The 23,708-nt window shown below is 48.9% G+C and overlaps 8 protein-coding genes across 8 annotated transcripts; 3 read left to right on the forward strand and 5 right to left on the reverse strand.

Moving 5' to 3' along the window:
• Positions 1 to 2,479: 2,479 nt before the first annotated feature.
• On the reverse strand, positions 2,480 to 3,719 carry BC939DRAFT_479918 (uncharacterized protein; the record flags this gene model as incomplete). Its single annotated transcript, XM_051558887.1, has 2 exons — positions 2,480 to 2,656; positions 3,591 to 3,719. The coding sequence occupies 2 exons, from the start codon at positions 3,717 to 3,719 to the stop codon at positions 2,480 to 2,482; spliced, it is 306 nt and encodes a 101-aa protein (XP_051408913.1).
• Positions 3,720 to 5,794: 2,075 nt separating this feature from the next.
• Positions 5,795 to 6,981, forward strand: BC939DRAFT_271988 (uncharacterized protein). The gene is made up of 3 exons (XM_051551142.1): positions 5,795 to 5,858; positions 6,010 to 6,413; positions 6,713 to 6,981. Exons 2-3 carry the CDS (start codon positions 6,139 to 6,141, stop codon positions 6,897 to 6,899), a joined length of 462 nt encoding a protein of 153 aa, XP_051408914.1. The 5' UTR covers positions 5,795 to 5,858; positions 6,010 to 6,138; the 3' UTR covers positions 6,900 to 6,981.
• On the forward strand, positions 6,982 to 7,840 carry BC939DRAFT_271989 (uncharacterized protein). Its single transcript, XM_051551143.1, has 2 exons — positions 6,982 to 7,318; positions 7,457 to 7,840. The coding sequence occupies exons 1-2, from the start codon at positions 7,063 to 7,065 to the stop codon at positions 7,717 to 7,719; spliced, it is 519 nt and encodes a 172-aa protein (XP_051408915.1). The 5' UTR covers positions 6,982 to 7,062; the 3' UTR covers positions 7,720 to 7,840.
• A 182-nt stretch (positions 7,841 to 8,022) lies between these two features.
• On the reverse strand, positions 8,023 to 9,978 carry BC939DRAFT_461203 (ubiquitin-conjugating enzyme/RWD-like protein). The gene is made up of 5 exons (XM_051556993.1): positions 9,819 to 9,978; positions 9,110 to 9,249; positions 8,538 to 8,663; positions 8,295 to 8,374; positions 8,023 to 8,190 (listed from the first exon to the last, which is right to left on the reverse strand). The coding sequence occupies exons 1-5, from the start codon at positions 9,826 to 9,828 to the stop codon at positions 8,130 to 8,132; spliced, it is 417 nt and encodes a 138-aa protein (XP_051408916.1). The 5' UTR covers positions 9,829 to 9,978; the 3' UTR covers positions 8,023 to 8,129.
• Positions 9,979 to 10,282: 304 nt separating this feature from the next.
• BC939DRAFT_400811 (glycosyltransferase family 20-domain-containing protein) lies at positions 10,283 to 13,321 on the reverse strand (the record flags this gene model as incomplete). The annotated part of the gene is made up of 5 exons (XM_051552568.1): positions 10,283 to 11,058; positions 11,184 to 11,501; positions 11,603 to 12,294; positions 12,562 to 12,837; positions 12,990 to 13,321. 5 exons carry the CDS (start codon positions 13,319 to 13,321, stop codon positions 10,283 to 10,285), a joined length of 2,394 nt encoding a protein of 797 aa, XP_051408917.1.
• Positions 13,322 to 14,040: 719 nt separating this feature from the next.
• BC939DRAFT_461207 (CRAL-TRIO domain-containing protein) lies at positions 14,041 to 16,784 on the reverse strand. Its single transcript, XM_051556994.1, has 3 exons — positions 15,650 to 16,784; positions 15,188 to 15,334; positions 14,041 to 15,077 (listed from the first exon to the last, which is right to left on the reverse strand). The coding sequence occupies exons 1-3, from the start codon at positions 16,284 to 16,286 to the stop codon at positions 14,230 to 14,232; spliced, it is 1,632 nt and encodes a 543-aa protein (XP_051408918.1). The 5' UTR covers positions 16,287 to 16,784; the 3' UTR covers positions 14,041 to 14,229.
• Positions 16,785 to 18,162: 1,378 nt separating this feature from the next.
• Positions 18,163 to 18,845, forward strand: BC939DRAFT_400860 (NADH-ubiquinone reductase complex 1 MLRQ subunit-domain-containing protein; the record flags this gene model as incomplete). Its single annotated transcript, XM_051552571.1, has 2 exons — positions 18,163 to 18,277; positions 18,685 to 18,845. The coding sequence occupies 2 exons, from the start codon at positions 18,163 to 18,165 to the stop codon at positions 18,843 to 18,845; spliced, it is 276 nt and encodes a 91-aa protein (XP_051408919.1).
• An 829-nt stretch (positions 18,846 to 19,674) lies between these two features.
• On the reverse strand, positions 19,675 to 23,039 carry BC939DRAFT_272195 (uncharacterized protein). Its single transcript, XM_051551144.1, has 4 exons — positions 22,871 to 23,039; positions 21,623 to 21,893; positions 21,143 to 21,471; positions 19,675 to 20,960 (listed from the first exon to the last, which is right to left on the reverse strand). The coding sequence occupies exons 1-4, from the start codon at positions 22,895 to 22,897 to the stop codon at positions 19,770 to 19,772; spliced, it is 1,818 nt and encodes a 605-aa protein (XP_051408920.1). The 5' UTR covers positions 22,898 to 23,039; the 3' UTR covers positions 19,675 to 19,769.
• Between the last annotated feature and the right edge of the window lie 669 nt (positions 23,040 to 23,708).

Raw genomic sequence — 23,708 nt, forward strand, 5'->3', positions numbered from 1 at the left:
CGCCTTTGGTAGCAGCCAGAGCACCACGTTTATCAGACTTGCAGCGGGTGATGTCGCCAAGAACCAAGACGATCTTGCCCCTAACATCGACACCGTTGTAGAGAGACTTGTCGCATCCGTCGCTCAATGCACCGTTGGAGAGCAAGGGAACGATGGTGGCAGAGGCGGGCAGATTAATGGCCTCGCCGTAGGCGTCAGAGAATTTGTAGGGGAAGACATAGTACGTTTGGGTGAGGTAGTAGAACGATTCGGGTTGACTGTCGAACGACGCGACCGAGGTAGCATGGTCGCCGAGACCAGTGCCAGAGACCATCCAGGCGCCATCAGAACCATCGTTACCAGCAGGGCCCGTCAAAGCTTTGCCGCGGATGAGCAACTTCTCAGCAAGCACAGATATGGGGTTGGTCTTGTAGGAGGAGCCGCCGGCGATAGACATGTTGATGACCTAAATGTTCAAGAATACCGTATTGACCAAAGTAGATGAGTGGCCATTCTTCTTTTCCTCATCCCACATGTCTGTGTGATTGTAATTAATAGCTCCATCACTTACATCCATGCCGTCGTTGAAGGCCATCTCCATGGCGGCAAGGATAACATCTTCGCCAGCTTGGCCCTTGCATCCAAAGATACGGTAGGCGCCCAAAACAGCCTCGGGGGCGACACCGACAAAGGGCACTGGAGGTTCAGGTGAGGTCATGATGTTCAGGGCATCTCCACCAATGATACCAGCGACGTGAGTACCGTGTCCTTGGCAGTCCATGGGATCACTGTCGGGGTTGGGAGTGTTGGATCCAGTGTAGTCATCACCGACAAAGTCCCAACCATATCTGACACGGCATTTCTTGTTATTGAGAGCGAAGCATCCAGCAGCAGCATTGCCACAAGCGAATGCAGGGTGCTTATAGTCGATACCTGTATCGATGACACCGATCTTGACGCCCTTTCCAGTAAACCGGTGCCTGATGTTGTGCAAGGTATCGACACCAGTCATGATGTGACTCCAGGTCGCAGAGTCATAATCAGTATCCGTGCTGGGGCTCTCGACTTTGGGCATGTCGTAGAGCGAGATGTGCCAGACATTCTTGACTCCAGGAATCATGGAGAGAGCGCGGCCATCATGCTGGGAATCGACAGTGATGGCGGCTCCGTTGAAGACGTTGTACTCGTTGCGGACCTTGTAGTTGACCTTGTGGGACTTGAGGGCGTCATGAGCATCCGAGTGCTTGATGCCATCGTGGTATTCGATAATGAAGCCGTTGTTGATGATGTTAGTCTTGCCAGGATTGAGAGAGTGGAACTTGCCGGCTGAGACAAGGGTGGCCGCAGCAAGGGCGGAGAGGATGGCGGCGATCTTCATAGTGAGAGATAGGGACGAGTGTCTGTAGAAGACTGTGAGGGGTAATTAGCGAGGTGGGAGAGGGGAGGGGAGGGGAGGGGAGGGGAGGAGTTTAGAAGGATGACGCGGTAGCGAAAGGGCTACGGTATGATGTAGGGTGGTGAGGTCGAAGATGGCTAAAGAAGGAGTCGGTTTCCAGGAGATGGCAGCAGATATAAATACCATCCTGCCTATCGTCCGCTCCAGCTGGTTCCTGTGTGGGTAGGATATTAATGGCAAGAATGGCCGCTGTTTCTCCGCGGATGTCCGTTCAAAGTCGACTGGACCGCGTGCTGAAATGCACACATTCGCCAGGTGCCATTGATGTGTACCCTCGTACTTGTGGGGTTTGTTACCGGGAAGGATTGTCCTCTAAATAGATGGATACATTTGCCTCATTGGTCTCGGGGACCATAGATACTTGTTTGTCAGCCCAGCTGTATTTTAACCTCCTCTGCCGTCTGTCTTTAGGTCCTGTTCATGTTATTCTCCCAATATAGGACCTGTCGATGGCCTAGGTTTCCCAAATTTGGTCTGCACAGGTGCGTAGGCGCTGTCTAGAACGAGATCTTCTTAAATGTAAGGTTGATGAAAATAAACCCCCCGGTTCTAGACCTACCAAACAAGTGGGAGGAGCCCATGTTCTTTCTTGCAAAATTAATAGCCCAGAATTCTTACATTTTGATTCTCGACTTTTATTGGTTATTATTCTGAGTGGTTGTATAAGGATCGACAAGGTGGCGCTAAGAAAAGAGAGGCTTTCCTGACTCTTATTAACCTTAATCCATAAAAATTAAGAGGCAGTCTTATCGTCCCAGTATGCTGGATACCATTATTTTGCGCCAGATGATATTTGCCTTCATCCGCAGACCTGTGATTTCTTTGATGCAAACGATAGTGTCCGGAGAGAGTCGATCTAGGGAGAAAGAAGGACTTTATTCGTGTGAACACTGCTATCTAGTTCTACGTGTAGATAGGGTTTATATGCTGGCTGGGTCGATGCCAACAGTGTTCTGGAATGTTGTAGGAGATGGGCGAAGCACCGAAGACATCACAGCGTACTGGCGCAGGCATGCAGGGAAGAGCATACAGTAAGGGCACCATTTATAGAGGCCAGGTGTTCATGGCAGCAGGACCAACTCTCGAGCCCAACTCTTGATGGCGACTAAAGTTTGTCTTTGCAGGAGAGTCCAAAAATAATGTAGTACAGCTGTTGGCACGGATCAAGACAACCAAACAAACAGCAAATCTCGCTGCAACGTAGGTTGGCACTCCCGATGACTACGATTAGAGCGAAGCAGGGTGTCGTTGACAGAAATCCAGATTACGATTGGCATTGCATTGATCGCCCAGCACGGATCATTATTCGATACGTGCCAGTTACAACGCTCTGCTGTCGCGTTCTGAAAAAATCGTGGATGTTGCTCATCCGGAACGAACTCCCGCAAGGCTCAAAAAAGACAAAAAAAAAAGTTGCTAGAGATGCCCACTTTCACCACGCATGCAAGCAGCTAAACCTTCTAGGACCCCGTAACCCTCTCGTAGCCTCCGCAAAAAAAAAAAGACGATAAGAAATAGAGTTGTTAGAGACGCTCACTTTGACTATGTATGCAAGTAGCAAAGCCTGCCACTCACATTCAGAATCACATCCAAAATCGTCCTGTATCATGCACACTCTCAACATGCCTCGAGGACCGATGTGCAAAGACTACAAGAACTGCTCCCTTCCTACAGAGAAACAGACCGCCGATCACAAGCTACGCTCTCATGCCACCCCAAAGATCTCATTTATGAACCCTTCTCTCCACATCAACCATGATGTGGAGAGAGACCCCACGTATGATATGTATTATGTGTGCACCAGCGATGAATGTCCCTACAAGTCAATCTTCTCTTCAAACCCACGATCGCACTTTCATGAGTGCAAATTCGTCCTACAGGTTCACCAGCGAAAATACCCTTGGTTATTCAAAAGTTCTTCCGATCCTTCAGGTCTTTCTGGTTCCTCACGTTGCTACACGCGCATAAAACCAATTGGCAACACCACTACAGACACAGCAGCAGCAGCTAGTGGAGCAAACGCTAGGTATCGCCCATACGTCCATCCTAGCCATCTGCCAGTCACTACCGCCGCCATCCTTCCACAGAACAACACGCAAGTTGCGGTCCCCTCGGCTTTGAACGAAACGATATCAGAGAACTTGACCGCCATTACCAAGCGACTGCAAGGGATGGACGAGAAGTTCATTCCCTTCGCAAACGATCTGAATCGACGAGTCAAGAGCACGGGGGCATCAGCAATCGCAACAGCCAACATGGTAAAGCATTTGAACAAGAGGGTCATATCATTATCAGAGCGAGTCAAGAGCATACAAAAGATCACCAGTCGACCCTATTACAATGAGGATGCAATGGTGAACATGGTGGAAGATTTGAATGATGTGTCATCCTCTTGCGTTCAGATTTTGAGAAGCATGGGACATAATATGTGCCCCACCAGGAACACAGAGACCAGAGCTTCCAGTCCGCCAGTTTTTCACGCATCATAGGTCTCTTCAACACCCTTCCTGCACTTTCGACATCTTCTAACGCTATTGTACTATTGTTGTGATATGGATGAAGGAGCACCACTCATCATATCAGGTTTATCAGAAGCTAGGTCGGTTTACTCTGCCTGCACTCGAGACACCCCTTCCCTGTCTATCGACTCTCAGAATCTGCCGACTGACAGCGACGAGGAACATGAGATTAAGGCCACCATCATTAAGAACATCATAGGTGAGGTGGCGTGACGAAGACCAGTAAGGCCATTAGGAGGTCGAGTGTGATCATGAACAGTGATATTGTAGGAGTGAGGGTAGTGGGGAGAAGGAGGGGTCCAAAAACAGCAGGAAATAAAGTCCACAATTCCTTGAATTTATGAATAGGCAGTTATGCTAAGTAGCGCATAGCTCGACTTCATGGCTGCGTGATCCCTTCCCCATAAGGATTTCCTTGTTGAATAGGACAGCGTTTCAAATGAACTGAGTGCTCCATGACGCCCAATGTGCTGCGCCTAATTCCGCTTAGGTTTTTTTTTTTTTTTTTTTTTTTTTTTAGACTTTTATGAACATGAGATACATGGTTCCCGATAGTCCGATAATCTTGAAGCACATTTGAGGTAATATTCTTCGTAGTCTTTTAGTATGTAGATTAGTTCAATAAATTATGCTTACTTGAAATCATACACTGTACACGCTGATATAATCTGGCACTTCTCATCCACACAGCTGGAATTGCATCTCTACACTCCGTCCCAACACACACGTACCGGTTCTTGGCGCACTTGAGGACTATCCATCTATACACAGCAGAACACGAGGATGCCGTCACTAGGCCCCATGAAAACGCGAAGCGCTATTGGGCAAACGCCCATGGGTTGCTCAATCTGCTATTTGCCAAATAGCATGCGAAATGGGACTGTTAAACTAGGGGGGGGCTGTCAAATAAGAGTGGCAGCCTAGGTTGTCAAATAGAAATAACCCCAATGGTAGACGTGCGATTATTCGTCGACCTCTCTGCTATTTGCCGACCCTTACTTCCCTTACTTCTTTGGCTGCATGCGAAAATTATATGTCGCCCGATTGATCCGTCATACCCCTTCTTGTCTGTTTGTCGCCCCGTCAACTAGGCATATGAATCCCTGTCTGCTTGCCGCCTCATCAACTTGTCATATTGTTCCTTGCCTGTTCGTCACCCGGTGCCATCTAAAATGGGCCTTTTTTTTTTTTATCTTACAAATGAACAAAGAAATTCGCCTCACATTGATCCTACATTGACTCCATACTGATCTCCTATATACCAGCTAGAACCAGAACTTTGTGCACGCGAGGTCTTTTTTTTCGATCTAATTGAAGTCTTTAATATGTTGAGGTAGCCTTTTTTCCTTTGTAATTGCGAGCTCTGGGTCTTCATTGGCAAATAGACCCATTTCTCCATCAATGGCTTTGTTCAACATCTTCAGCGCCACCATACACAATCCCGGATCATCTAATGACTGGCTCGCTAAGTTTTTGGCTTTACCCATGATTTCGCCATAAAACCCAGCCTTGGATAGCTTAATCGCACTCGATTGCACCCCCCCTGCTACAATGAATAGATAGGGATCCATATGGCTAGTTAGCAGGGCGACAAACAGACAAGAAGGGGTATGACGGATCAGTCGGGCGACATATAACTTTCGCATGTAGCCAAGGAAGTAAGGGAATCAAGGGTCGGCAAATAGCAGAGAGGTCGACGAGTAATCACACGTCTGCATATGGCAGGGCAGGGGGTCGGCAAATAAGCATTTTCGACCGGTCGGCGAATAATTTGCTTTTTCGTGAGTAAGGATAAACACTGTCGTATGCACGGTATGGGTAATTTAACAACGTTTACAGTGGATTGATTGTTTATGAAGGAAGAAAGGTTCAGTGGGATCTATGTTTATGGCAGGGGGGAAAAGGTATGTGTGCACCTGATCGATTATAGCGGAGTATCTTTGTACCACACGGGCTGAGCTGTCAGCCCGCAAGTAACACCCACCACCACAACAACGACAGCCCACCTCACACTTTGCCACACCTTCATTGCGTCTTTACTTCATCACTTCAAAGAGGGGGGTCCCTTCCTTCGTCCCCTCTTTCCTTTATTCCTTTGTTTTTTCTCTTCTCCCATCTCCTTGCAGGACCCTTTGCTACAGGATCCTTCTTTTCCCTTGATCCCGATCTTTCCTCATCACCACAATGGACCCCACCAGTAATAGTCCTCATTCCAACCACTCAAGCTATCAACGCGTTCCCTCGCTCACCTCCGGTCTCATCAGCGAAGACACTATCATCTCCCCTGGCCCCTCGGAGCCCCTCCGGAGCAACCGCAAGCACTCCCAATACGATGACGATGACCAAGAAGGAAACCCCGTCTCTTCCATGCCCCTCCACGACGAAATTCCCTATGGTCCACAGCCACCGGTCCTTCACACCACGGCCACCTTCACTTTCACACACCCTCTGAAGCCCATCCTCCTCCAACTGCTCACCACCCTCTCAACCATCCTCTTCACGGTCTTGCCTGTGGTCATCAAGGCCGGTCCGGATGCGACTTGGGGACAATGGTACTCCTGGCGTGACGCCTGTCGGCTTTTAGAGCCCTTCTTCAGTGGACTGTTGCACTCTTGGTTCTTTTACTCCTCCGACCTCATGCGGCGATGGCCCTCTTCCTCCTCCTCCTCTTCTTCTCTTTCTCCTTGTACTTCCGCTTCCTACAGTAACAACAGCTACAGCCACTACGCCGACATCCCATTGGCCGATCGCCCTTCTCCCTCCTCCTCCTCTTCTTACGCCCACAACCACAGCCTTTCGCCCGCCACAGCCCCCTCCTCTCCCTCCGGCCGCTCATCCAAGCAGCACTCCCTCTTCTTCAAATCCCTTCTCTCCTCAATTTTCACTTTCTTCCTCATCTTCTACGTCACAGGGGCGGCCCTCCACACGGCCGCTGCATTCTTTAAAAACGTCGTCTCCATCTTCTTGGATTTACACTCCCAAGGCATCGGTCTCTCGACCCACGCACCCACTGCTGGTGATGGCCTCCTCTCTCTAAAGCTCGCTCAGGAGCTTAAACAGGGGTATTTGTTGATTCAGGATGTTTGGGAACATAATATTTCCCATTACATGTATGCATTCGGAGCATTGGGCATGTCGTGGTGTGAGATGATTGCTTATTCGGGACAGGTTCTTCCAGCTGGCGTGAACCTTGCCAGGGTGGGACGACCAGGACCTGTCAACACAAAGGACCACCGACACCAAGGGAGGAGGGAGGAGGAGCGTGACCCTGAAGCAGTGAATGGGACGATGACCGGTCGTAGCAGTAAACGACTCGTTTTTCTATGGATCCTCGCCGGCGTACTCTACGGAGGCATCGTTGCAGGTAACTAACTACTCAAAAATTTGCTGTCATCATCCTTTAAGTTGCACACAACTGAAAAAAACAAAACAAAAAGGCGCTGCAGTCCAAGTGCCATAGCTATTTTGTCCATCTAACATTTTTCATTTCTTGCTTCATTAGGCGTTGCATGCCAATACCCAAAGGGCTTATACGTTGGGTCCGCATATGTGCTCCTCCTGCTCTTGGTCCTCAGCAGTTATCTTTTCTCCACTCGGAAACGTAGCGGAGGGATCTTCACCCTCGGACGCAACTACATTCTCCAGACCTATCTCATCGGTGGAGTCGTCGCCGCTGTGGCCATCATCATCTACATGGCCATCCACCACTTTGACATGCTCACTAGCAACGACAAATCCCACCTCGGATCCATCACTAGGCCGTAGTATCGAAAACATTGGCCCCTCCCATTCGGTTGATACGACCCAGTTGAACAAAAAATACCCCCCATTTGCATTGAATAAAAGAAAAAGATCGAGAGACACTTTAGCCGTACAATGTTCGATGCTTTTTATGTTCATGCGTTTTTCTTTCCTTTAGAACAAGAGTAAGAGGCTATTTTGAACAAGAGATATTATTATCTTTCTCTTGTCTAGAATAGCCCTTTGCCATGGCCACCGCTTGATCGATGGGGTCGCATCCATGTTCCTGTCTTTTTTCTTCGTTCCTTCCAACGTCCTTGACGCAACAAAAAAAAAAAAAATACGTCAGCGAAGAAAAAAAAAACCGAAAACCTGTCCGCTGTCCAATTGATCCTGTCGGTAGTAATGGCTTTTATCCCTGTTTCTCCTTTGCTTTAAAAGGTTGATCCCTCTGGTGGTTGAGGAAGCTTTCTGTTGTTGGGCGAAGCCATCTCTCTAATATCATTCGATTCGCAAAGGAAAAAAACAGCGTCAATATCCAAGGATTGAAAAAGAAGAATAGGTGCATCATACATGCTTTAGAAGCGATAGAGACATACCGGCGCAGTTCAGTCAATACAGTCTCGAGGCCATAGTTTCTCTTCCAGTTACTTAAGCATGTCAACTTTGAGGGATCCACCTAATAAACGTTTTCAATATCAGGCAAGGCACATGCATATTCATTAATCTCTATGTCTTTCTCTTTCATTTCAGTATAATACATGGCTCCAAAAATAGGACATGATTCCTTCGACCTCAGCCAGACATGACTTCTCAGGTGCAAGAAATTGTTCGAAACTTACACGTCCGGATGTCTGGTTCACGCAGGGGAGGTTGACGCGCGACACAAATGATACCGTCGGGGGCACATCCGGATAGCTGTCACCGCAATGAATCCTCAGACTATAAATCCTGTTCTCATGGACAGTCTACACAACATTGCAAATGAACAGCATAAAGCAGCGAAAAAGGGCGTGAGTCTTAAGCACGCTATCAAATCAGGAAAAGATGAGATGGAGAATAATATCTACAGCAAAAAAGAAAAGATGAAAAGAAAGAAAAAAAGAACAGTAGAAAACATGAGCAATGCACGATACAATTGACATACGCCGCCCCCTTTGTTCCTAAACCAAAAAAACATCGCCTTCCCGCTTCGATCTTCCTTCTTGACTCAACCGCCCCATGATCAACGTATAATGAAAAAAATGCCCCAATCCAGGTGGCATTCATAACACCCAAATACAGTAAACCAAAACCAAAACAAAAAAAGAAAAGAAAAGGGAGAGAAGAGTCCCTTCCGCTGCAAAGACTCATTTGATAGCAAATGAACCAAATAGAGCACGACCAAAAAAAAAAAGAAAGAAAGCAAACATACGTGTCCAGGTCCAAGGATCGTTCCGTTCCAGTTTGACATCAGAATATCATCGCCGTCCGAGAGTCCGTAGCTGCAGGTGCCGTCGCCAATACCCTTCTCGCCCTTCTCGAGCTCGTCCATCAATTTGAAGTTGCGGGGAACTACACATCATGGGGCGTGGCGCAAAAACAACGCGGCGGAGCGAGTAAAAAAAAAAAAAAAAAAAAAAAAACAAAGAGACGCAGTGAAGAAAAAAAAAAAAAGAGAGATAAAAGGTCAGTATATCAGACACTTCTCATAAAAACTGTGTGATTTTATTTTTTTTGTTCCAGCACGTTGTTTTTTTGGTGGCGAGCCCGTAAGGGCCATTGGTGGGGAGGGGAGAACAATCGACCCATTCCACGGCGGCATGGTGAATCCATCGTCTACATCCCACACGACCCTGTATGGGCAGCTAGCTGGCTGTATTATTATTTATCCCTGCAGAAACAACCATCACTGCCCGCGACTATCGATGAATAAGCTGTCTGTAAAGTCGCCCGCGAAGTGCTTGAGAGGATGTGGACAAATCTTCCCGAGGCGGCGCGTTTTTTTTGCTTTTTTTATCTCGGGGGGCACAGTGGGGTTTCTTCTTTTTTTTTGCTCTCCTTTTGGTGGCGCGAGGGGGGTGTCGAAGTTAGGTCCCAAGGTCGAGAGAAAGAGAGAGAGAGAGCAGTGTCAGCCAACTTACTTTTCGCCATGGTTTCGTGATTGAGTTATGTATAAAAGAAAAGTGAAGCGGAAGAATGGAGGAGTAGGAATGAAAGAAGGGTGTGTAGGATTGACTGAAAGAGAGAGAGGGAAAAAGCGCGATTAGTTCGGTCAGGGCAAGCGGAAAAGAAATCAAAAAAAAAAAAAAATTGTGGGTCTGCTGCTTAGTGCTGGGCAATGACGTGAGAGCGAGAATGAGCACCTCCTCCACCCATGTATGTAAACATACACAAACAGGCACACAAACAACACGCGAATGAATCGATACCACCCACAAGGTTGTATTTAGGTGGATGTAAATGTTCATTTTATTTTTGCTTGCTTGTGTGCGTGTGAATGAATGTATGCGGGTGTTTGTTATGTTGTTGTAGGTATGAATGTACGCAACACCGGCTACCATTTGTAGCCCCATCCTTCGATACCGTCTCCACCAGCACTGGCGCCCTAGCTCCTGGCAAGGTCCACAAGCAGTGACTCGACCTCGGGCACGTCAGCAAGGTAGAACTTGGCCTCCGTCTGCTTCTGTCCCACAGTGCACGTAATCACCTCCTGCGCATCAGGACCCACAATACTCTCGTTACTCAGGCACGAGAACACGGCCTCATCCGTCTTGCCATCTCCAACACACAGGATAAAGTCAACCGGGCCCACATCCGCCTGGATGTCCTTCAGGATCGCCTTCACACTTGTTGACTTGTCAATACTGCTCGGGCGCAGTTCCAGTGTCTTGTTGCCCAGAATAATCGACAGCGCCATATGGGCCAGTAGCTTCTCCAAGTTCACCTGCAACTCTGTGGCCTGCCATGTACCAAACTCAGGATCTGCCTCGCGGTAGTGCCACGTCATGTTAATTTCCTTCTCTTCAATGAAACTACCGGGCGTACGCTCAGTGTAGTGCTTGAACAACGGGCGGATCGTCTCGCGCCAGCTCGAATCCACCTGGTCGACTGATCGGAACCAGCCGTTGCCTGCATCCTTGACCAGCTTCACTGGCTCCTGAGCGTCCGAGGCTGGCATTTCCGAACGGATCTGCTTCATCGCCTTAGCCACGCTGGCAGGGTGCTTGTAGAAGCATCCGTGCTCAGCCGACATTCCAACACCACAGTTGCCAAACCACGAATCCAGATGCTTTCGATCGCGACCAGAAAGGATGTATACATATGTGTTCGGCTGTGCTGCAAGTGCCTGCAGGTTGTGGATGATGTGGCTCGCAGGGTTGGCTATTATACATGAGAAGAAAAGAAGGTAAAAAAAAAAAAAAAAAAAGGATAATGAGTAAACTGATGTCCCACTCAATGATGCCTTAAATGCTCGTAATCCATACAACATCAAGCTGATTACATACCAAACTCTGGCAACTTGTGCGTAGCGGTTAAGGTGCCGTCATAATCGAAAAAGATGACCTTGGCCTTGGTCGAATGGCTGCGTGCTTCGAGGACGTGCTGAATGGTCAGCTTGGGCAGGGCCATGCGATGGTCAAACTCCTCAGAGACCCTTCTGAGCTCGTTCACAAAGCTCAGGCCCCAGTATGCTGCCGTGTACTTTGTCACGTATCTGAACAGCTTCTGGTGGTTGCTCTTTCTCGTATCCTCAGGCATGGTCACGGCTTCGTAGATCGCATCAGCCAGCTCGCCCGTATTCCAAGGGTTCACAATGATTGATCCTGAACGAAATAAACATATAATAGGAATGATAATGATAAGCAGCTAGAACTTTCGCTTGTATTATTACAAACAATCTTTTGCAATGGGTTGAATGACTTACCGTTCAAACTCTGAGCAGCTCCAGCAAACTCACTGAGGATCATGACACCGTGGTTCTCCTGTTGACAGCAAATGTACTCGTAACTGACCAAGTTCATTCCATCGCGCGTACTTGAAATCAAGCACACGTCCGAGACAGCATATAGTGCCACCAACTCTTCAAAGTTCACGGACTTGTGCAGGAAATGAATCGGCTGGAATTCGATTGTGCCATACATGCCGTTGATACGACCCACGAGCTCGTTGACGACAGCGCGCAAGTTTTGGTACTCCTCCACATCCTGACGAGAGGGCACAGCAACCTGGACCAAGACGACCTTGCCGATCCACTCTGGGTGCTCTGACAAAAACACTTCGAGGGCATGCAACTTTTGGGGAACACCCTTGATGTAGTCCAGGCGATCGACACCGACAATCAACTTGACGCCCTTGAATTTCTCGCGCAGGGACTGGATGCGATTGATGACCGCGGACTCCTTCAGGCCATCTGCAAACTTCTCGGGGTCGATTCCAATGGGGAAGGTGCCGACATGGGCATAACGACCCTCAAAATCGACGCCGTTAGGCATAGTAGAGAGTCCCAGGATGCGGGTACATGAGGACAGGAAGTGGCGGGCGTAATCGTAGGTGTGGAATCCAATCAGATCAGAGTTCAAGACGCCGAGAAGGATCTCTTTGCGGACAGGCAGGATTCTATGGACGCGATCACAAAAAGACAAGAAAAGTGGACGTTAGAGAGATAAAGATACATTCAGGACGCATTGTCCAGGATGTGGATTTGACGTCATGATTAGCATAATTAAAATGTGTGAGACAAAAAAGAGGAATTGGCTGAATTGACCATCCTCAGCCAGTAATTGTCCCAGGGGGGGTTGAGGGTGGTTTTCAGCCAAAGGAGCATGGCGCTATGACAGATTCTGAATGCGACAAAAGAAAAAAAAGGGATCATGTATCCTTTACCTATAGACTTCACTACTGGGGAAGGGCGTGTGCAAGAAGAATCCAATCTTGATGTTCTTGACGGGCTCATTGTTCTGGCGCTGCTGCTCGACCTCCTGTCTCAACAGCTTTGGCAGCAACATCAGATGGTAATCCTGAACCCAGACCAGATCGCCGTCGCGCACAATCTCGGTAATAGCTTTTGCAAAGAGGCTGTTTGCCTGTTGATATGCGCCCCAATCATCCTCGTTGAACGAGATCTCACCGGGGTGGTAATGGAACAATGGCCAGAGAATGCTGTCATTTAGATTAGGGGCGGAAATAAGAGATTACGGGTTAGAAACCAATTTGCTTTACAATAACTGTGTATCGCCGCATACTTGAAGATAACAATCTTTAAATCAAAAACGACCAAAGATCACTTCTTTTCTTTTTTTTCTTTTTTTTACCTGTTGGAGAATCCATTGTAGTGCATGTCAGCAATCTCGTCATCGATAAAGACGGGCATGCACGAGTACTTTTCGAGCAGCTCCTTCTGGACCTGGGCGCGTTCTGCCTCGGGGATGTCGATTCCGGGCCATCCGATCCACGTGAACTTCATCATCCGCTTGAGTCCGGAGAGGGCAGAGACGAGGCCGCCGGAGGACATCTTGTATTGGTAGTTGCCGGCATCGTCCTTGGTGATGGTCACGGGCAATCGGTTGGAGACGACCAGCAGTCGGAGGTCGTCATTGGCGCCCGCCTGTGGAGCAGCAACCTGGGTGTCCTCGCTAAGAGACATTGGACTGTATAGAAAGAAAGAGAAGAGAGAGAGAGAGAGAGAGAGAGAGAGAGAGAGAGAGAGAGAGAGAGAGAGAGAGAGAGAGAAAGGGTTGTGGTAGAGTGGAGAGGAGGAAGAGAGGAAGTGGAAAGAAGAGGAGGAGGAGGAGGAAGGTGCCAAGGAGGGAAAGTGAATGAGAAAGGGTAAGGGGTGGGGGGTCTTGGGGAATGAGCACAAAGGGTGATCAGCATAGGAGGAACAGTCAAAAGTGACGTCGTTTTGCGATCATCAGCACCCACCCAGCAGGAAAAAAGGGACGCCTTTGTCCATCCACTGCGGACACAGGCTCACTACTTGGCCACAGCTAGTCCAGGAACAGGCCTGCGTGCCACAACGTGCCTGATCGAAGCGAGATCAGACTAACGCATATCCAGAGAGGAAGAAACAGCTCCATCGTCTTATTCGGCTTATCGTCATGGATGCGAGCATGCTCTAAGAGTAGGAGATATATGCTGAATTATCCTTTTGTTACACAGTCCCTCGCTCAGCTCACCATGCACATTCCACCCGCGGACAAAACGCGTCCCTTGCGTCCTCTTCGCAATCAGAAACCATGCGCGCGATAAAGGTTCATACGCTACGAAAGAATACAAAAAAAAAAAAGCTTGAAACCCGCGACACGGATGCCTCTATAGTTCATTTCAGAATCAGTTGAACAATATCAGTTGAGGCCAACTAGGAACATTGCGACAGGTCAACGGCATACAAGTTTTAATTATCCACTTCTATTTACAGCGAGCCAAGGCTACAAATACAAGAACGTGCAGATGCGATATAAATCTGCTCTGCTCAACAATAGGAGGGAGAGAGAAGAAAGAAAAAGAAACTATGGTACAATGAAAGAAAATAGCAAGCTACTCCTCTCAGGCTCAAAGCAAGAGCTCATCACCATCGCCAACGACCGTCAAGACCTTGACCGCCGTCGCCGCAATAAGCTGCCAGACCTCGCCTCTCAACATAATCAACGCCATCACCCAATACAACAACGTCTTCATATCCGTGCGCATCATCTTGTCTGCACATGTCTTCACAACCTTCACAACCTTGTTTCGCATTCCCTGCTGTCTGGCCGCAATCTTCATGAAGATCGAATTTGGACGAAGAATCAATCGATAAAACCGACCCCCGCGTGGGTTCTTGGGGTCACTTCCAGAATCGCGACCGATCCATGTCCGGTCCTTGCGGGATAGCGGGTACTGTGTCGGCAGGTCCGACTCGATCGAGGGTGTGATCATGAAGGACGGGATGTTAGCAGAGGACTTGGAATGCTTTAGCAGTGAAGCCTTCAGCGGTGTCGATTTGTGGCTGTGGTGGCTGTGGTTGCCGCCAGAGGTATGATGGCGCTGATGAGGGTTGTTGTTGCCTGCGGATGTAGTGTTGTTCAGGTCGATGAGTGGGATCGAGTTGGAGCGGGTCCTGAGAAGATTAGGTCGCACTAACATATTATTGTTATTCAAATGACTATTGTTGCCGGACGAGGGTGGGGCCATGGGCATCATCGGTGTCATTGACAAGAAATTAAGGCCGTCGTGGGGTCGTAATCCGGGACTGTGGAGTGGAGTCGAGATGGCATCGAAATAGATCGAGTCGCATGAATTGACCCGGCTGAGAGATGAGGTCGGGGTTCCGGACTGGAGACTGAGCATTGGATAACCAAAGTAATGAAAGATCTCACAGGTCTCTGGATCGTACTCGTACGCATCAGTGCCGCCAAAGTCTAGAAAAGCAGGTATGAAATTGGTAAAGACGTTAGATGCTGAAGGAAGATGACCCATAATTACGTGATATGATCCGAGATGGAATCAAGAATAAAGCGATATAGCATACCGGTAGAGAGTTCTTGGAGGTCGAAATGGTCGTGGAGCTCATTAACCGAGGACGGGAACGAGACCCGTGCGCGAGCAGTTTCTGGAAGAGCACGCTTGAGCATCTGCCAGATTCCGCCAAAGACCCAGCTGTAGTTGAGCACGTAAACTGGCGCCAGAAAAAAAAAAAAAAAAAATCAACAATGTCAGCAATAGTTCGTCACAGTTCCGGAAACCGGGAATAAAAAAGGGAAAGCAAAGATCTCGACAGATGATGTTCTACAGCGTGCTTACAAAAGCGCGCGTCTGTCTGCAAACCACAAAAAAATAATCTACATCTTCATCTTGTGTGCCCATGGTTGCTATGACTAAGCGCCTCAGCACGATACACATGTTTGCATTGTTGATCCTTCACCCAAACGGCATTTTTTTTTAGAGCCATACAAGAATGGAGGAAAGAGAAAGTGGAGAAAGAAAGGCATACCTTGAGCAAAGCAGCTGGGGTAACGGTGCTTGAGCAAATCGATGGTGTAAGAGATCATCTGATGATCCAAATCGGATACCGAGGCACCCTGGAGATCGAGAATCAGCGATGCCTGGAGCGAATGGTCCTCTGGGGGCTGACGACGGCTAGACTCCCAGAGGAGCTTGCGGGTGCATTCGAGGACGAAAATGATGTAGCGCTTGTATTCCAGGAATCGGTCGTTCTCTTCGGCCTCTCCCGTGTCGGAATACTCCTGCTGAGGGGCGGGGACATATTTGCGGAGGCGGATGGTGATGACAGGATGACCGTAGCGGTCCTGGCCGCGCAACTGGACGAGTCCGTTGATCCAGAGGGGGTTGTCCTCCATATCTCTGGGGGAGATATGGTCGCATTCTGCAGCTATCCTCCAGGCGACGTTGGCGTCGACGAGGTTGTAGGCCTCAGGGAGGGCGTAGTTGGCCTTCTTGAGGAAGCGGAAGAGGGTGATGCGGTCGTTGAGGTAGTTGGTGGCGATGTGGTGGGAGGGGTGGTGGGGCGGGTACTGCTGCTGGACGAGGTGCTGCAGCTCTGTGACCTGCTGGATGTGCTCCTGGTACAGCTCCAGCAGGCTGTTTGTGGATGCTTCAGCCGCGTTCATTTGTATGGCTCTGTAGAAAGGAGGGGAGTGTGGAGAGAGAAGGAGGGGAGTGGGGGTTAAGGTGTGGCAAAGAGGCAAAGAGGCAAAGAGGAGGAGGAAAAGGGAGTTGCTGTGCTTTTGAAAGGAAGTGGAAGTAGATGAAGAGGAGAGAGAGAAAGAGTGAGTGAGTGAGTGAGGAAAGGTGGAGTGGAGAAGAGAGAAGAGAGAGAGTGGCTGTGGGGGGAGGAGAGAGACAGAGAAATGGAGCGGTGTGGAGTGGAGAAATAAAGAAATGAAGGGAGGGAGGGTGCAATTAGTGAAGTGGATATAATTATTCGGTCAAGAATGCTGCTGCTGCATGCACGACCAGGATAAGAAAAGAGAGAAAAAGGGAAAAAAAAGAGAGAGCAGCAACCAAGGCAAAGGGAAGGGAAAGAAAAGAGACGAGAGAAGAAAGAGGGAAAAGAGACAAGAAGAGGGAAAAAGAGAGACGAGAGAGGTGGAAATGAACAACAACAACAACAACAACAAAGACATCTCCCCCCCCCCGTATAGCAGAGTCGAGCAGAGTCGAGCAGCGTCGAGCAGAGACGAGAGACAGACACGAGGAATAATATGACGTCCTTGCAACACAACGCATCCTTTTCGCAGTGTCGGTGTCTGTCTTTGTCTCTGTCTCAGCCTGGCATGTGAAAGCGGGGTAGAGTCCAGTCCATAGTCCATGTGGTGCAAGGTGCAAGGTGCAAGGGGACAACGAGACAAAGAACCTTTTGTACCTCGCTTGTACCTCTGTTGTACATGCACACACTCTGTACACCTTGCAAAGAAGAGCAAGGGAGCGGGCTCCCCGTGCAACCAGGGGCGTAGGAGCATGTATGTATCTCTCCAAGCCAGACCACTCCCTTCCATTTCATGTGCTGAACCATAACCATGCACACCCCACATCCACAACCACATCCATCGACTACATCTAGTCCACATACTCAGTCCACGCTAGACCACATCCCCACTGCACTGCAGTCTGCTATGATGAAAAAAAAAAAATGCCATGATGAAAAATAGTATGGCATATGCGCTAGACTACCAGATCTATCTTGCAGACAGCATGCTGTCTTGCAGCGCCTAGCCTACTTTGCACCACACATTTACCGGGTCTTCCGTGTCCTCTTGTCCCCCCACCCTGGCCTATTTCGATCAGGTCGACGATGCATGCACAAGATCGACAACCGTTGATGAACTTTTTATTTTTGTCTGCAGCTGTGTATGGCCCGCTGACTAGACTACCTCATCTCGGATTTTGTGATTTGCGATGGGCCCACGAGAGAGGGAAAATAAATAGCCTGAATGTACGTGCTAAAGTGTGCGTACGTGCGTGCTATTCAGGCCAAACCTTCATTTTGCACGTTTTTTTGTTTTTCTCTTTTTTATCCTCCGGCCAACGGCTTTCCAGCCGCAAGTAAATAAAGGATTGTGTAATTCCAAACAGAGTGCAGCAGTCAGTCAGCACATGGGAGCGGGCAGTGCAGCAATGTCCAACGGCTAATCCCGATCAAGCGGCGGGCCTCTTCTTTCAAAGGGGGGGCGAGCGGTCATCAACTAAGCATTATTGTAGTGCTGTAGTGCTGTAGTGCTGTAGTGCTGTAGTGCTGCAGTCGCTGTAGTCGCTGTAGTCGCTGTAGTCGCTGCTCTCCCTACTCCCACGCAGTTGATAGAAAAACGCATCGGCAGCGGAGCGGAAGTCGAAATAAAAAGCTGATAATGCTTCCTGTTCCATTTCAACCTCCGAACAGGATCCGTATATAACTCGACTCCTACCCCCACCAATTTCCCTTCTCTCTTCTTTTTTCCTCATCCATTCCGTTCCCCCCTCTCCACTCACTCACTCTTTTAAACCGTCATGTCCTCTGCTGCTGCCAACGCTGCCAAGAAGGCACCCACTTTCCTCCAGACCTGGTTCCGTGTCGAGGTCATCCCCATCTACGCCGTCCTCGGTGTTGCTTGCGGTGGTGCTGGTAAGTTTCTCTCTCCTTCCTTTGTCTCACACAGCACACCGTCAACACAATATCGCAATACACCTGCAGTGTCTTAAACACATACCACTTCTTGGTCCTGCAGTGCTTCCCTCTGTGCCTGTAGCGGATTGTTGATTACTATTATTTTTCTCGATCTGATTACGAGCTGTGTTCATCATCCCTTGCCTACCCCTCTTTTCCCCCCTTTGTCCCTGTGTCTCTGTCTGTGCGTATGGTGTACCTGAATTTTTGTTGTTGTTCATCTCAATACGGAAAGGGATTTTACGGGATCGGGTCCAAGCATCTATTTTTGGCCAATGATCACTACTCCTTTCATCAGCCCTAGACAAAAAAGTAACCCGACTGACAATCCCCCCCAACCCTTGTTTTTTTTCACGATTACATAGCCTGGTACGTCACCCGCCTCGCCCGTGGTCCCGATGTCACCTGGGATCGCAAGAACAACCCCCACCCCTGGTTGCACATTGACCAGGACACCCAGCTCAAGCTCATGACCGTCAAGGAGGGCCAGGGCTTCACCAAGACCTACTCCCGCGACCGTCTGTAAAGCGCCCGCAACAACAACAACAACAACACACACACACAATTACCCAAGGAAACGGTGTCTTTTGGTCGAACGAAGGATGGAAAGGAGGAGGAACGGGTTGATGTGAAGGAAGGAAAGGAAGGGGGGGCAAGATTGAGGAAAGAACCTCTTTTGCGAGGTAGTACTTCGAAGGAGTTAGTCTTGGATCTACGACCTTGATCAAGCCGAATGAGACGAACAGGATACATTTCCCCAGAGTGCTACCGACACAAACTACTTTCTCAACATACCTCTTTCCCTCCTTTTTTTTCTGGATGCCCTCTTTTGCCCTCGTTCTCTCTCTCTTTCTCTCTCTTTCGTTTGATATCTTTCACCGTATCCTGGGCAATCATTCGCACACCATCATAGCACAAAATAGATGAACCTGTACTTTTAACCGGTCCTTAGTTATATAACCAAAAAAATATATATTCATAAACGCTGCCCTGCAGGAAGCAAACAAAAAAAAAAAAAAATCGCTGCTACATATTATTTTTCTTTTCATTTCCTCAAACCATTCCCAGAATGAAGACCAGAATGGGATGTTCTTCTTGTCAGGACTAGCAAGAAAGAGAGAGAGAGAGAGAGAGAGAGAGAGAGAGAGAGAGAGAGCTCCAGTTCTCTGTGCTGTGTGCCGTTTTTTGTTCCAGATTCATCATGATTTCAGGAACATAGTTCGTTCTTGTTACCTGAGACCAAAAGAAGAAAAAACATAAAAACATAAAGAGCTGCTCTTCCAGAAGCAGTTGGCGTCTTTGTGTGTGTCTTCTACCCTTTCGATGTGAACATGGTGTGTATGCCTTCTGTCGACCCCTATTTTCATTCTTTTATTCTTTTATTGGAGTCATCCATGGGGTTGTTTTTTTTTTTCTTTTTTCGGATCTAGATGGCTAGATGGCTAGATGGCTAGATGGCTTCAGCTGCTCTCTCCTCCTCAGCAACCATGACCGGCTGTTGAGCATCCTTCATACCCGCGTTATTCGCTGCAAACCAACTCATCCTCCTGAACGGCTTCTGCCACTTCCCGGCCTCCGGCATCATCGTCGGGGTCGTCGGCGTCGCTGTCGGTGACACCACCGTCGCAGCCGTCGACACACTGCTCGACAAGCTCATCTCGGACGTCGAGATCGACAACGCAGGGGTCCGAGCTCCGGATCCGAACATCGAGGTCGAATGATCGTGCATCCCATCGTCCGATAAAGACATCGACTGCCGTGACTCTGGCATCGGAGGAAGCGTCGACAGCGCTCCCTTGGTCGAGGGCATCATCGTCCGCCGGTTCTGAGCAGAAGCGGGCGTCGCGTTCGACTCACTCACATACCGTCCATGAGCCGTACCCCTCAGATGCGACACTCCCGAGGTCCCGATCGTCTGTCGGCGCTGGTGGCGTTCCTGTGCAGCACCGGCGCCCAGTGTCCTGTGTCGTTGGAGTTGCTGGCGCGTAAAGGGCTGTTCAAACGTCGTCAGCTGCTCGTACTCCATCGACGGTCGGTGTTCTTGGTACACGGTCGCATAATCTCCAGAGGACTGACTCGTCCGTGGAGAGTCCTCGATCGCGACTCCCTCCTGGAAGGACGCCAGATCATTCGTGCTATCGTCCTCAGAACTACTGCGGGTCGAGCTCTTGCCCGATGCAGTTGGTTGTGGTGGTGCGGGCTTGGACCATGAGAATATTGACAGCACGGACTGTGAACGCGGGCGGTTGGGCTCCTTCTTCTCGGGCCTCTTCTCTTCCTTCTTCGAATCCGTGTCGGAGCCGCTGTTGGTGCTGTTGATGCTGCCAGCGCCTCCGTTGCTCCTGATCGCTTGAGACTTGATGACAGATGGCGGCGATGCCGGCGCGGCTCCACGTCCCGGACTGTAATCCGCCGCGAGGACCGAGGTCAACATGGGTCGCTCCATGATGCGGGACAGAATCTTGGTGATGTACAGGTTGAGCGCCTTGTTTTCCTCCTTCAGCGTCTTGTTCTCATCGACCAGGGATTCCATCGACCGCTCTGGTGGGAATTGATTGAAGGCCCGACCGAGTTCGTCCGCAAGGTTGACGGAGCCATTGCTGCTGCCCGTGCCTGAAAGATCGTCATCATAGCCCGTGCTCTATTTCCCCATGACATAACAAACAAACAAACAGGCGTAAATAAAGGAGCGTCAGAAATGAAAAACTTCTGTGCGTCAGCTCCGCATGTCGGAAACCACATCACGTAATGAAGGGGGTGAGGGGATCATCAGAATGTCGAGCAAAACGAGCTCCCCCTTTGGACCTTTTTTTTCATACATACCTTCATGATGCTTGTCTGCATAAACTCGCCATTCATCGACTTTTCATGCAACAAGAGTTGATAACTCTCATTTTCCTCCATCAGGCCTCTGTTCAGCTCGCGCGCCTGAGAAATCTCTGCCTGGAGCTCTGTTTCCCGAAGACTGGCGTTGTGCTGGCGTTCGATCAGGTCCTGGTTCATGGTCAGGATCTGCTGTCGAAGTTCGGAAATCATCCTTTCGTTCGCTCTCAGTGCTCTCGTGTGGACGGCAGTGTTCTCTGCGATCTGCTGTTGAATCTGCGGAGGCAGAGCATCTACTGGCTCTTTGTCCCTTTCCTGTCGGTCCTCCTCTGCTTCAATAAAATAATTCCAATTAATGCGCCAATAATGCCAATAATGCCAATGCAATGAGCAGGAGTATAATTAGCACGAGGTATAGACTATCGGAGGAAAATAAATAAAAAAAAAAAAAGTATTTCTTATTACAATCTGCTTGCTTACCTTTTGCGGGTGCCTGAACAATGAGCGGCCTCGTTGCAAACTTGAGGCTCCGTGTCAGTTCCGCCTCACGTTCCATCCACAGGGCTCTTTCCCGCTCCAATGCAGCATTGTTCTGTTCCAGCTGGCGTTCACTATCCTTCCTGGCCCTCAACAACCGTTGGGACTCTCTCCGGGCCTCCGCCAGGTTCTGATCGAGTTCATAAATCTGGTTCTCAAGTCGGGCCTCGTTGTTCCTCGCAGAATTGATTTCCTGTTGTGCTAGGGCGTTTTTCTGTACAAGAACAAGGTTTTCGTTTAGCAATTCTGTTGCAGTCGCGGCCTGCTGTTGCTGCTGCTGTTGTTGTTGTTGCTGCTGCAGACGGTTATATTCCTGAAGAGATTCCATGGGACTGCCGGTACTGAGGACGGTCTTTGTTGTGAATGCTGCTGCAGCGGCTGCGGTGGTTGCCGCGGATGTTGCTGGTTTGCTGAGACAGAACGAACCGGAGCCATTCATGGGAGATGGCTTGAGTGAAGAAAAATGAGAGGAAGACTGTTCATGCTCCCAGTCAAGGGATGGTGGTCCGCGTCGGATACGGTCAGAGTCCGTCGACAGAGGAGGACCGAACATGGAGGAGTTGGGCGAGTCGGGCTCACAAGACTCGCCATTTCTGCCATGCTTTGACATCCGCACACTCATTAGAATAAAAAAAAATCTTCTTTTCACTCTTCTCTCCCTCCTTTCAAATAATGCGACAAAAAACGTTGATAGAAAAAAAAAAAAGAGTAGATAAAAACGAACGCCGTCAGGTAGTCAGGTAGCCAGGGACGAAATACGAGATAGAAGAAAAGGCGGGGTTTGCAGGAAGGGCGAGGAGTAATCGGGCGATAAAGAATGAAAAGAAAGGAAAAAAAAAAAAAGGAAATAGAGATAGAGCGAAAGAGGAGAGAGATGAACAAGGGAGCATCTCCTCCTCTACACCAACACGAACTCGAACAACACCAATAATACCCCCAAAAAAATGCTAATGCCGCTGCCGTTGCTGCTGTCAATGGTGGTGGTAGTGGTGATGGTGGTGCTGGCGATGGTGTTATCTGCTCCATTGTCCTGTCCTTTTGTCCATTGTTCTTTTTACCCTTAAAAAAAAGCAATGCTGTCTCCTGTCAATGATGTCCTGTTCCTTTTTTACATATGTGCTGCATGTGATATATGAACAAAATAAGTCCACTCCGTCTTTTTTTTTTGGGACCAACCCAAAACCAACTTACCCTGTGGGCCAAATCAAGCGATCGCATGGTGGAGATCAGGATCTATTCAAAAAAAACCAGAAATGCAAAGTAACGAACGCGGGATGAGTCAAGCGGCACTTGGTCTTCGACCACTCGCCACCAATGGTATGACTACAATAACCTATCATAGAGGGGCGTGTTGCTGTGGGTTTCTTTTTTCTTTTCTTTTTTCTTGTGCCACGATAATGTTCATTGTGACCCCATTCATGTTCCCCCCTCCTTTCAGTCCGTCAGTCTGCTTCAGCTCAGCTACTGTTGCATTCATTGCGAAATGAATTCATTGGTCTTACTTCATCCGGATCCCCATGGTCGTTGGAGTCGAATGTCATTGGTGCTGGCGAAACGTTGGTTCAGGTCGAAATATGATAATAGGTGGTATGTAGGTGTGCAGATGTGCAGTGGATGTAAAGCAAAGTGAAATAAAGTAACAAGAAAGAAAAGAAAAAAAGAAAAAAAGGACAACAACGGTTCAAGGCCGTTCAATGGTTCGAGGACGAGGAATTGAGAGTGAGAGTGAGCGTTGGAGGAGGCGAAGAAGAGGAAGAGAGCGCGCGATAGAGAGCCTTTTTTCCTGCTGCCGCCTTTTTTGCTAATTTTCCGTACGACGATAGTGCTCCACTGATAAAGAAAGGTGGGTGTGCAAGTAAGAAGGTGAGAGGAAGATAAAGAGAGCTGGAGAAAGAAGAGGAGGGGTCTGGATGCGATGATGCTTGGCTGGATATCAAAGGAATGCTGGATTAAAAAAAAAAAACCACTATGCTGTAGCCCGACATGCCTCGTGGCCCCCCGAGCTTTCCCCCTTCTCCTGACTCCGTTG

The sequence above is a fragment of the Gamsiella multidivaricata genome (genome assembly GCF_025024155.1).
Source record: "Gamsiella multidivaricata strain RSA 2152 chromosome Unknown BC939scaffold_66, whole genome shotgun sequence".
NCBI lineage: Eukaryota > Fungi > Mortierellomycota > Mortierellomycetes > Mortierellales > Mortierellaceae > Gamsiella > Gamsiella multidivaricata.